The 13,971-nt window shown below is 36.9% G+C and overlaps 1 protein-coding gene across 1 annotated transcript; it reads left to right on the forward strand.

Annotated features, from left to right (window-relative positions):
- Positions 1–490: 490 nt before the first annotated feature.
- On the forward strand, positions 491–1,966 carry sst1.1 (somatostatin 1, tandem duplicate 1). Its single transcript, XM_055197093.2, has 2 exons — positions 491–713; positions 1,490–1,966. The coding sequence occupies exons 1-2, from the start codon at positions 576–578 to the stop codon at positions 1,694–1,696; spliced, it is 345 nt and encodes a 114-aa protein (XP_055053068.1). The 5' UTR covers positions 491–575; the 3' UTR covers positions 1,697–1,966.
- Positions 1,967–13,971: the final 12,005 nt, after the last annotated feature.

The raw sequence follows: 13,971 nt of genomic DNA on the forward strand, positions 1-13,971 counted from the left end.
ATGTATGTAATTAATTAAACACGTTTTAAATAGCTCGATTATGATCATTGTGAAAAAAAATGTAAAAAACCTCAATCAAAAATTCCTTAAATTGTACAGCCTGTTTTAACAGAAATGTGCCATAAACAGTCATTTAATATGATTTTCTAATACACTTGTAGCATTTAAGTAAATGCCTAGTTGTTTTCTTTGAATGTGTAAAGACACCAGTGATCCAGCAACACACAGTGCGTAAAATAAGTGTCCTTGGTAGTACCCATAGCTATACCAAGTTTCATGCGTGCGCAAGTGATATTTACACAGGATAAAATACAACACCAGAAAGGTTGTGTGCGTGTTTAGGGTTGAATCGATCATTAATCACGTTTACCTCCAGTAGGATGCACGCCTCTAATCGGTGCCATCTCTGTCACTCAGCATCACTCAAGCGCACCCGGAGGAAACCCCCCTTGCATCCTGACGTCAGGCGCAACGTTTAAAAGGCAAGTTTGGAGGAATGAGATGCAACAGAAGGAGCAAAGGCACAGACGAGGCTATACCGACGCAACTTTCCCACAAAACCAACACTGTTAAAGATGCTCTCCACGCGCATTCACTGCGCTCTTGCGCTCGTGTCCTTCGCGCTCGCCATCAGCAGCATCTCTGCGGCACCGACAGATGCCAAACTCCGCCAACTTCTACAAAGATCTCTCCTCAACCCGGCCGGAAAACAGGTACACAAAACTTACTCAATATACTCTGGGAATTACGCACATGATAATCTGAATACGAATATATGTGAGACAACAGTGCAATCTTAAATATAAAAGTTCCGGAAAGATTCTTTGCCAGAATCTTAATATTACACAAAATTATTATTGTAGTAAAAAAGTTTTACACACTATTAAAAGATAATAAGTATATGGTTCTTTTAAGAACCCTTCAGTTAAAAGGTTCTTTTGGGAACCAAAAATGGTTCTTCTATGGCATCACTGCAAAGAACCATTTCAAAACCTTTATTTTTAGAAGTGTAAGCGTTATCATCTGTTTTTGGCTATTTGTGCTTCCATTACTAAAATAATTAACGCTCCGTTTTGGTAATGATATCATAAACAAGTCATAAGAAAGATTAGTCATATACTGACACTTAAACTCAATTTACAGAGAATTGCGTTAAGAGCGCAAAGGTCGCTTTAGCAATAATATTCAACGACGTTTATATAATGCATTCTGTCTGTTTTACCAGTAGCCTATGCGTGTATAGGCAAGTCGCTTTAAATAAAAGTTTCTGCCAAATGTATTAATATAATGTAGATGGCATGAAATGAGGCACTTGAGGCAAAGCGCGCAGTGCGCTGTCCATGGTTCTGAAATCCATTGAAAGTCAAAAACTTCAAGTCTACAATCTTGATAAAAAACTTTACTAGGCGCACTTGCAACATGTGATGTGAGTAAACCTCTTACATGGAAAGATGAATAATATTGAAAACATATCTCTCTCTTTTTTTAGGAACTCGCCAGATACACGCTCGCAGACTTGCTCTCGGAGCTCGTGCAAGCAGAAAACGAAGCTCTCGAACCGGAGGACCTCTCTCGTGCTGTGGAGAAAGATGAAGTGCGCCTTGAGCTGGAGCGCGCCGCGGGTCCCATGCTCGCACCACGCGAGCGCAAAGCCGGATGCAAGAATTTCTTCTGGAAAACTTTCACGTCGTGTTAATTACGCACCGCAAGCGTTTGGTTTTGAGTGCTTATTTTTTTACTCATTCACCTTTCTTTTCTTCTTTAATTCCTTATCACATTCAAACTGTATATAAAAAATAAAAGCTGTTATATTTGTCGTCTAACAACGATCATAGCTCTCATTTTTTCTTTTGATGTGTCCAAAGAAAGATCGAGTGTTGTACGAATGTGGGCAAATCTGCTTTTAACTGTACTGTACGTATCACTATTTTTAATTGTTTGTTTGAATAAAATCTATGTTTCGGAACCAATGCATAATGCAACTTTATCCAACCAACTTTCAAAACGCATACTGACTACATACTTTATACAACTAGGGCACCTGTGTGCAAAAATGCCTTAATAGAAGTGTCAGTATACCATTATTGGACTTTATTGGTGATCTTCTCAGGACAAAAGCGTTTTGCATTTATAAAGTCATGCAAGCATAAGATATCTTAGACTACTTGCTGCAAAGACGTCATCTGTTTTTTTTAGATGAGCAAATTTTGATGCTGCAATTCACTGAACACTTATCCAATGTTAAATGATAAAGTGATGGCAGGTGTGATCTTGGCAGCTTACAATAAGATTAAATTTTATGATGACCTGCATATATGGAAATCTTTCAGGTAAATGATTGCCAAAGAGAAAATGGAGGAGAAAGATGTAGTGTGTGTGTGTATGAAGAGAGAGACCTTATTTGGCTGGTGAATCACAGAGGCTCTTAATAACCTTTCCTTTTCAGCATTAAGAGATTCATTTAAGAAAGCTCTCAAACAATTATGGGTATGTGTGCGCATATTTCATCCTGCCAGCTGACAGGTCCTTTGCCCACCCTGTGCGTGTGTTCTGTGAATGTGTTATCTCTCTGTACAGCTTGGTCTGTGGTGCAATACAGAAGTGAGATTGACAGGCAAAGGGGAGTTACCAGACTGCCCAGTGATTTGTAATACGAACGTGTTGAGTTCAGTTTTTCTAATATGAGAAATATCTGACCTCTGATCTTATACCATCATTCTGGGTATGTGCATTGTGCAGTTACATTTAAAACACATCATTATCTCTGACATTTACAGAAGTAAGTCCCAGATACACAGTATGTGCTGTATGATCTATCGTCTTTCATGGCCCCTCCTCCCTGATTCCTTCAACGCTTTAAAAGATCAAAAGTCAACAAGACTATTGCATGTCAAATATTACATTGGACCACATCTCGTATAATGCATGCTTTTGTAGTTCTCTTAACAATAATCTGTCCGCATATTTTCTTTGTCCACCTGATACAGCTGTGGTATCAAATCCACTAAATAGATTATATTTATGTATTTCATAACATTATCACTTTGTAAAGATATGGGAGCATAGCAAGAATGATTTAAAAAACCAAATAACCCAATATTTCCAATATATTTCCAAATTTAAATGCTGGAATGCCATTTTCTGCAGCTAAATAAATATTAAAGATTTTTTTTTTAAAATTGGTCAAAACCATAATTTGAAACAAATTCAATAACCACTTGTGCAGCTGCTCACCATCCATAAATCTTAAAATGTTATTTGCCTTCAAATTTAAACCCAATTGGGGGAAAGCTGGCGTATTCATGTTTTTATTAAATAAAGTCACTGAAAATAAATGTACATTATGACATTTGAAATGCTTTAATTTCCCAACTTGCACTCCGTCGAGTTATAATTCTTATATAAATGTTTCATAAATGAACTTAAATCAACCACTGTTCCAAGAAATCCCATTGAATATGTGCGTGCCCACTGCTCTTTTGGGGGTTCATATCCACCCACCCACATATAATGTCTCAAGACGTCAATACTAACACCACTTACACAAATGCGCACAAAGGCAAACAATCCTTTTAAACGGCTCGTTTTTCATGCCACACGTCACACCAATCCTAACATCTGCCTGTGTGCTTTTAAAGCGATTAGTGTTTAGTGCACTTCAATGCGACACTCTGCAGCATCTCTATTTATTAAAGCTTAATTAAAGATTTTCAAAGAAGTTGTCGCATTTAATATACAGTATAGTAGTCTGAAATGGCAAATTGTGGGGGGCAGACACGTTTACAGGGACAATGTGTCATTTGGTTGCTCTTTTGGCGTGCTTGATATTTCCTGTGACAGAATTAAAGGAGTTTTAATGACACCTCCTCGTTTCCCTGCGTAATGATAACAACACCCTGACATTATGGGAAAAGCTTGAGAGGTGACATTGTCTAAATCATTTAAAATAGCACATGCGTTTCTTTAAAATCTAGGTGCGAGAGAGTCAAGGATGGGGATGAAAAATAGCATTAAATGACAAATTTGTGTGCAGAGGAATGTGATGAAGGACAAAGCCTTGTCTCAATGCCAATTAATCTCAACTATAAATGTGCAATTGATTTCATTGATTTATCTTCATATGATCGAATTCTTCACACTGCTGGAGCTTAATAATAACTACACAAGAGCAAAGTCAATATTTCCTTAATGTTGTAATATAACTCTGGGTCTATTAGCTCCCAGTGGTTAAAACAGCTCTTTAAAAGCTTTAGGTTCTCTGGTGCGTAAACAATGTGGCGTCATTATGCACTTTGTTTTTCTGTAATTGTCCATATTTAAATTTCAAACCACTTTGTAATATCTGTAATATGTGTGCATTTTTATTTCATAGTTGAACGATTATGATCATTTTGTTGTGTAAACAAAGACATTAGCATGTTAATTCAACCAATTTACTTAATTTTCTTTTACTTTCCAAATTTCATCCATGCATACATGAACACGAACACAAAAATGCGAAGTCCGTGCCAGTTTAAATGCTAATATTTATGATAATTTCAACTTTTCACACAAATCAATAAACTCCAAAATTCAATGGTTTTAAACTTTTGAAATCCCCAAATATTAAAAAGTATATTTTGAAGCTTGAACTCTGCCATATTCACACATTCAGTTCTTCAAACCCGAGGCTTATATCAAGTGCACACTGCTCGCATGTCTCTTAAAGTGATTCAAATCTCTCTTGGGGACTGAAACTATTGGAACCAGAATAACTGGATGCAGGTGTGAAGACATAAGAGGAGTACAAAACAGCCCAAGAGGAAACTATCCATACCAGATATCTCTAAAATATGAGATGCTACAAAATGAAGGATTAAATGACTTGGCCTGTTTTCTTTGCCAAAACACTTAAGTGACATAAAGAGTCTTATTTACTGTTTTTTTTTCTACTTACTTTAATGATGAAACTGATAATTGAATCTTTCTTTGTCTCTCCAGAACACATAAATAGACAAAGTGCAATCACGAGAATCCAAATCTATGATGGGTTAGTAATGATGTCTGAAAACTCAATCACAGCCTCAGCATGTGCGTGTGTGTAGTTTTTGCATATGTGAACAGGTTTGTCTGTTTGCGTTCTTCTCCATCATTAGCGGCTCTTAGGGTGGCAGTGGCCCTCAGGGTTTGCGTGTGTGTTGATGGCATAGCGGCGCTTGTGCTTATACTAATGGCAAATGTTCCCTTACAACTTATTAAATCTCTCCCTCTTTTGCTCTGTGCTTATATCAGTTTGAGAAAAGGATATTGTAGGGGATATCATTAACCTCCTAAGACCTGGATGTCCACATATGTGGACATACATTTTTTGTGGTTTGCACAATAATACTTAATTCTATGTAACTGGAACCTGTCGTACACAAACATGGACAAATACACTGCTTCAGGTTCTTAGAAACATATTTGGTTATTATATTTATTGGTTTTTCCTAACCCCAAAATAGCTGGTAGAAATCGGAAAAAAGACAAACCAAAGCTCGGGTCTTGGGAGGTTAAATTGGCCCATGATACACCAGGATATTCTTCAAGAAGACATATCATGAAAATCTCACTTTTGTCATGTTTAAGTGCTATAATTGGGTACCAATACCTAGAATATGTAAAAAAGAACAACCCTGTAAATTAGTTTTGGTAAAACATTCTGCAGGCATGTGAAAAATATTGAAATTTGGCTCCCCTTATGATGTCAGAAGGGGCTCTGCACCATTCAACCACGGCACTGCCATTTAGTGCAGAGATCAGCTCATTTGTATTTTAACCTCTTTAGACCTGGTGTGTCCACATACACTACCTGACAAAAGTCTTGTCGCTTATCTATTTTGTAGAAACACCTGCTATTAACCTGACTTTTAATGAATCAATTGGTGTTAGAAATAGCTCATATGAAAAGCTAAACCCCTCCCAAATGATGTTTAATGCATTGAAATGAATTATTTTCACTACAATATTTTTTATCATTTCATCAAGACAGAGAGGTCAAATTTTGGCAAGACAAAAGTTTTGTCGCCTATACAGAAATTGAACAAATTTACTGCAAATACAAAAATACTTTTAGCAAATTCAATAGTGGTGCTGTGAGATCCAAATTTAATATCTTGTATGACTTCCATGAGCTTGAATGACTGCACCTATGCGGTTTGGCAAGGATTCATAGAATGTATTGATGAAGTCATCAGGAATAGCAAAGAAAGCAGTCTTGCATGCCTCCCAGAGTTCATCAATATTCTTTGGTTTCATCTTCCATGCTTCCTCTTTCATCCTACCCCACATATGCTCAATGATGTTCATGTCTGATGACTGGGCTGGCCAATCCTGGAGCATCTTGATCTTCTTCGACTTGAGGAACTTTGATGTGAAGATGGAAGTATGCAATGGAGCACCATCCTGCTGCAGAATTTGGCCTCTTTTATGGTTGGGAATATAAGAGGTAGCTAAGAGATCTTGGTATTTTAGATTATTGATTTTGCCTTCCACCCTGCAGATCTCTTGCACAACCCCCTTACTGGATGTAACCAGACCATGATTTTTCTGCCACCAAACTTCACTGTTTTCTGGGTGACTCTCGGATCCATGCGGGTTCCAGTAGGTCTCCTGCAATATTTGCGGCAACTGTGGTGTAATTCAACAGAAGATTCATTCGAAAAATCCACCTTCTGCTTTTCCAGTGTCCATCCTTTTAGCAGGCTGTGGGTCTTTTCATAGTGCTGGCTTCTGGGAACTGATTCGACCATGGAGGTCATTTCGAGACAAAATCCGACAAACGTTCTGGTTGACACAGGGATTTTAGGTTACCAGGTCTCGTGGAGCTCTGCTGCAGTGGAAAATGGGCTGGCCTTGGATTTTCGAGCCGACAAACGGTCCTCGCGAGCAGTTTTCTTCCGGGGTCTGCCTGACCTGGGCTTGTCAAAAACGTCTCCAGTCTCTTAAAATCTTTTTTCTATCCTCTGTACTTGATGCTGAGACACATTGAAGGTGTCTGCCACATCAGCAGTGGATCTGGTCTTCAGCCTCTTGATAATCAAAACTTTAGTCTCAGGGTGAATCTTAGGCATGTTTGCAGAGGTCTACTTGCAGTTGATGTGAAGGTCTAGTGTACTAGGGGTCTTTTTATACACACCTGAGACCTAACTGATCCATTATTAGTCACAGATTAACCTTATATGACAAGGCGACAATACTTATGTCTTTGCAAAAATTGGCTTTACCAAGCTCTGAATATTAGAATACTTTTGGACAGATTTCGTTTTGCACTAAAACATTATTACAAAAGCTGTTGGGATTAAAATGAGCCATTTCTTGAAAACAAATTTTGATTAGAAATATATTTTAGCGGCACTTCATGTCAATTTGTACACAAGCGACAGGGTGATTCTCACGAAACCATTGAAACACCACAACACTAATGATTTTAGCTTTAAAATGTGTAATATAGTAACATTAAAAAGCATCAGAATTAACACAATACTGTGTTTTACCTTGCACAATGTGTGATTTCAACATAAGAATTTATAATTGTAAATTTTATCTCATTTTCTGCTGAAATTCTCATTACCGCAATGTGTCCGGCTGTGTTTGAACATGCGTTATGTTGTAATTTAATCAAAATAAATGGATGTTTTGCTAAACTACTTTAGATGACAGAAAAAATATTTACTGAATATTCATGTATAATAAAAATGAAGAAAAATTAGGAAAATGATGTGTCCATGCCTGATGTTCTCATCCTCCGCAGCACTTTTTGAGAACAGTTTAAGCACACATACAGAATTTTAATAAAGTTTGATTTTGAGTGACCAAGCACATGGACCAGTTACTTCAAGATGGCTACCAGGTAAGATCATTTTTTTACAGTTAATTTGAAATATAGTCTTGTCAGAATGCTTACACGACATTTTGATTATCATTACCGCAACAGATGCTTATTAAATGTTAATTTAATTAATAGAAGCATAATACTTTGATTTTAAATGCATGTGCAGAATCTCCAAATTATGTTCTTTCAGGTTTGTCATGTCATTTTGAAAATATGTCAGTGTTGATGTTTTCTGACTGTTGCGGTAATGAGATTTTTTAGGACTAATTTTTTAAATTATGTTACAAAAAGTGTTACAATGTCTGGTGGGAGAAAAAGTAAATTTAAGCAATTTTTACATTTTCATGCTTGACATTTTTAAAACCAAGTTTTCGTGAGAATCACCCGACAAGACTTTTGTCAGGTAGTGTACATGGACATCTAACATTTTGTTGTGGGCACCATAATACTTAATTCTGTCTAACTGCAACCTATTGTACAGAAACGTGGACAATTACACTGCTTTATGTTCAAAGAAAATATTTGGCTATTTATTGGTTCTTCCTAACCCCAAATAGCTGGAAGAAATCTAAAATGCAAGCCAAACCACAGTTGGTTTTATGTTGAGATTGGCCTGTTTTCCAGCAGTGTTTTGCATGCACGGGGTTAACATAAGAATGAGGAAACAATCATTTTTGAGGCTCATATGTGTCGTTACCATATACAGAAACTTTAGCCTGGATTTGACAGACAGGGTCACAAATTGACAGGGTCATCCAAATTTATGCATTAACTATGCTATTAATATAGTTTGTTTATGACTACAGGGTTTAAGTCATTGGCTTGTGTGGCGTGCTGTTACAACACATTTTTGCTCATCTGTCCAACTATGGTATTTCCCTAGCTCATCAAAACTATGATTCTTGTGAAATGAAACATGTCCATTAGTTTTATTTACATATCATTTGCATATCCATTATCACAGCTGCCTTGAAAAGCATTGTGGGAAATTGACATCAATAGCGCCAGCCTGGAGATCTTCATTTTCGCACAGTATGTGTTTAACCGATTAAGAGGAAAGAAATGGCCTTTTTTCAACTGTTTTGTTAAACAAAAACTGAGATGATTTTGTAGGGTTTCTCAGAAATAATGACTTCTCTGTATGCAGTATTATCCTCTTCCGGAAATAATTACTGCGGGAGATTACTGACGTAGACAGTGGAACCCCTTTCTGACACAATATACATTAACACATTAACTCAATTGACGTGAGCTTAAACATGTAAAACTTTTATTATAAAACGGCCCGTTCTGGTTCTTCAATCTGATTGGTTGAAACGCGTTCTAAGCCGTGATAAAATACCCGGTAACCCCACGGTTCAGACCGCATTACACTGCGCCACTGTTGCTGCGTACTGATATATAAAAATAAACACTACAGTCTTCAATCATATTTTGATTGTGTCTTTGCTGCGTTTGTGTTGGTTGTGAACTGCGCTCTGTTACAGCCGCACTTGATTCTGAGGAACTACTTTGTTTGGCGCAAGAGTAATATTTGTACTAATATAATTACAACTTATTTGTGTTTTATTTTATGAAATCCTGCTATGCATATCAAGTAACCGTTTTATAAACACAATAAGCCCACAAAGCAGTGGGGTTACAGTGCATTTTATAACAGCTAAGGGGGTTATAAAACGGCCCTTAGCTGTTATAAAATGCACTGGTAACCCACTGCTTCTTGGGGCTTATTGCTTTAACATATCACAGCTTTGTATAACCCAGACTAAATATGGCACAAAATGCACACACAAACACGCGCGCGCACACACACACGATATAAAAAGACAATCAAAAACCAACGATTGGCTTATCCAGGATCTGTCTGAAAAGGATTGTCTCTGATCCCTTCAATGATGAGTGGTGAAAAGCATTATGGGAGTAGATAGAGATCAGTTTGATTTTATCTAAAGGTGGATCATAAGATCATCATTCCTCCTTCCATACTTATCACGATCATCTTCCTCTACGTGTACCACTTTTTACCTGAAGCCTCAGGCAATATTGTGGGGCACTGCTGTGCTTGAACTTGACAGGATTAAAGAATCTTGCTGAAGAGGGTAATAGAGGTGAACATCTCCACTAGTGCACACTAATACTTTACAAGAAACAATCAAACAGAAATGACAAAGAAGAACAGGTTGATGGTCGTCCTGCTGGGAAAACAAAATCTGAAACCTTGGATGAGCGAACGAACAAACAACCAAAGGAAAATCTTTATGAATGCAACTTTGGTAAGAGAGGATATAAAGTGAATGAATGAATGAATGAGTCAATCAATCAATTAATAAAACAACAACAAACCAATAATTGAATAAATGTACATATGCACATCGAGGCATACAAGGAGAGGTATAAGACAAATGAGGAAAAGTGGAAAATGGTGGGAGGGGATTGGAGTGGGGATCCTCAATTCGGTCTCCATTGTCGTGCTGTCTGTGTGAAGGAGGCCATTACCGTGACAAAGGAGACAAAGTCCTTTAATTCAGGCATTGAAACAGACAATGCAGCTACTGCAAGGTGCCCGCTGATAGAAAAGGTCTTAACTCTGACGCCTCCCACTCACATACACAATTGAAACATGCAAACAAAAATAAAACATTCAAATACACACAAATACATGAACACATTCATCTGTAATATATCTCACAATATGGCCATGCATACAAACTTTCTTCTTAATTGACCTGCTTTGTATTGAAAAATATTTTTTCCAGTTTACAGCTATAAAATGTTCGAAGCTACCGTACTAAATGCTTGAAAAGATATTGAAAAGCTGACCGTTCTCATGGTCACTGGACAAAAAACCATCATCATTCACAAATGATATCGATAAGAAAACACTTTACCTATTCATAAAACACGCACAGAGAGAGAGAGATGCAGAAATATCACCTGACCACCACTGTTTGACAGGCCTAATTATGTGACTAATGTGTGATTCATTTCATAAAGTCAGTCATGACTCAAAGTGAGTGGAATATTGAGCAGATCTGTTTGATGGGTGTGTGTTCGCTTGTTGCGGATTCATTTATCTTGGAGATGTATTGATTAAGTATGACGTTTCTGAGATAAACAGAGTCGGTTTAATGTGTGGTAAGCGAGATTAAAGATATCTAGACCTACACACATCCCATTTAATGTAATTAAACTTAACTTAAGCACTGTAATAAGTATAATTAGCTTACACTTCAGTTTGAGAATAACGTTTTCAAAATGCCCAGGTGGGAGACAAAGGAGATAAATAATACTGAGAAAGTTACACACAAAAGACGACGTGATACCAGTGGAAAGCTATCATACATAATTATATTTAATGCAAAATTGGAAATGACCGTTGATCCACTTTCACTTACTAAAATGAATCAATTGCTGCTATTGTCCCATATATGGCAAAAATATATTTTCAAATATCATTTTAAATATATTTAAAAATATACAAAAAATGGCCAAAGCATATATGTACTGAAATATATCTTGAAATATGTTTAAAGGGACACTCCACTTTTTTTGAAAATATGCTCATTTTCCAGCTCCCCTAGAGTTAAACATTTGATTCTTAACGTTTTGGAATCCATTCAGCTGATCTCTGGGTCTGGCGCTCGCACTTTTAGCATAGCTTAGCATAATCCATTGAATCTGATTAGACCATGAGCATTGCGCTAAAAAATAACCAAAGAGTTTATTTAAAACTTGACTCTTCTGTAGTTACACCATGTAAGAGTCACTACAGAGTAACTACAGAAGTCAAGTTTTAAATAAGAAAAAATTCGAAACTCTTTGGTTATTTTCTAGCACGATGCCAATGGTCTAATCAGAATCAATGGACTGTGCCAAGCCACGCCAAAAGTGCCAGCGCCAGACCCAAAGACCAGCCGAATGGATTCCAAAACGCCAAGAATCAAATGTCCAACTCCAGGGGAGCTGGAAAATGGGTGTATTTTCAAAAAAAGTGGAATGTCCCTTTAAGAAATTTATTTTTCACCAATATATTTTTTGGACATTTTTAATATTTTAAAAATAAATATATTTTAAGGCATTTATTTTCACATCGCATTGGAAGAAAAACTTTGTATGTTACAAACCTGTAAACATAACAGGTTTGAGAAGATTGAAATTAAACATATTTTCAATTTCAAACATATTTCTAATTTTAGATTTTATACATACGTATACATGTTATACTTTAAACATTTTATACAAACTTTTATATTTTGGGCAGGACAGATATATTTTTTGCTTTATGGGTTGTAAAATTAGAAATGTATTTGTTGCCCCTGTAATACATTTTGAAATACATGTTAATATATGAACGTTAAAACTAAATATATTTTTACATTCAAAAATATATTTACTTAAGCTTTACTTTCTACAAAAGTTATGTAGTATATTTTTGGCCAAAGAAATTTATTTTTTATGGAAAAATGAGCACAAAATTCCGTGACTATGCCACGGAAATTCGTGAGATCAGGTTGTTTTTGCAAATATACGTTAAGGCTGATATACTCTGCATGCTTTTGGGAAATATGAGGCATAATAATATATCCCCTATGACCTGTGGTATCTCACTAAATGAGTTAAATATCACTAAATTCTCCTAAAAATCTAATATTTCGTGACGAGTATAAACAATAAATGTCTTCAACTTCATGCAACGCAGCCACACCGAGGCGTAGTATGACATCAAATAACCGCGAGAGTAAGCCGAAAGCATACGAAGCGGTCTAGTCTCGAATCACTCGCGCGATACTTTGATGTCATCCCCCTGTCGTTCTGCGTGGTAAGCTAAGCACAGCTGCGTGTGTACCAACCAAATGGTTCACAAACCAGGGCTTAAAAAAAATTCTTACAGGAGCAATTACGTGAGCACCTGTATAAAACAGCCTTATGCTGTTAAAAATGTAAAACAATGTAGAGACATAACTTAGATATACTTTTAATTTATGTATTCGCTAATCATCCTGCTTTAGATTTTCCCACAATTCACCGGTCTTTTTCGGGCGGCTTCCAAAGAACCATCTTCAAGCTCCTCTTTGAAAGTCGATTTTCAAACCGCAATTACAACATTACTGCCCTTTGCGCACCTTTGTAAAAGTAAGTATGCACTCGCATGAAGAAAAAAAATACTGGTTACCGCCATATAGTGACGACGGTAACTTACTTGTACTGCTTTGTTTTTACATTTCCTACGTGATTATGCAGCGTGCGTCTGTAAACTTTCAAAATATAAAAAATATTCTCAGTGTGGCCAAGGTCAAATGAGCTTTATTGTCATTATATGTGAAAAACATAACTGTTACTGTACAAATTAATGTCATTCACAGACCCACGGTGCAACACATTTAACATCAACACAGACCACACTGCATGAAGCAAAGCTGTCACCATAACAGTAAGATTCGTACATTCTCTGAAGGTGCATGCGAAAATGGATTTTGCGTTTGGCTTAGAATCAGATCACGCCGACTGAGAGGTGGTCAGCAGCCTCCTCTAGAGGTCAAAAGCTAAATTACACTACTCAATTTAATCGTCTTTCATCTACTAGTAACTAGTTCAGGCAAACTCACAGTGTAATAGCAGCAGCACTGATATACTGCAATACATAGATACTATTTATCCCTCCTACACCAGCTGCCATTTTAACTTTTAAGGTACAATTGTAATAATACGTGATGTCCAGTGGTGTAGTGGTGCCTGGAAAAGTGGGTATACTCATGCCCCCACTTTTATAAAGTAGATGTGAGTATACCCCATGCCATCAAATAAAGAAGTGGGTATACCTGGGTATACTCTGCACTACACCACTAGTGATGTCTTGGAGCTCAACTGGTACAGCATTGGGTTAGTAGCGCAAAGGTTGTGGGTTTGATTCTTATGGAACACACTGATATAAAATGTATAGAAATGTAAGAAGAAAATTCTGCATACAGTAAAGGTAAATTTCCGTCTCAGTTATTTAGCAGTATGTGCAACCCTGACCTGGGACACTCATCCCTTTAAAGACTACTCAACAAGCATCCTCTGGTTTTAGTTGGGAAAGGATCAGATTTAGCCTTTTGGTTGCTCCATGAGTGCTTTTG

This window comes from Misgurnus anguillicaudatus, chromosome 24, assembly GCF_027580225.2.
Source record: "Misgurnus anguillicaudatus chromosome 24, ASM2758022v2, whole genome shotgun sequence".
Classification (NCBI taxonomy): Eukaryota; Metazoa; Chordata; class Actinopteri; order Cypriniformes; family Cobitidae; genus Misgurnus; species Misgurnus anguillicaudatus.

Coding starts and splice junctions, on each gene's coding strand:
- sst1.1 (XM_055197093.2), top strand. CDS start 576: ATGCTCTCCACGCGCATTCACTGCGCTCTTGCGCTCGTGTCCTTCGCG. Junction 714..1,489: donor TCAACCCGGCCGGAAAACAG/GTACACAAAACT, acceptor CTCTTTTTTTAG/GAACTCGCCAGATACACGCT.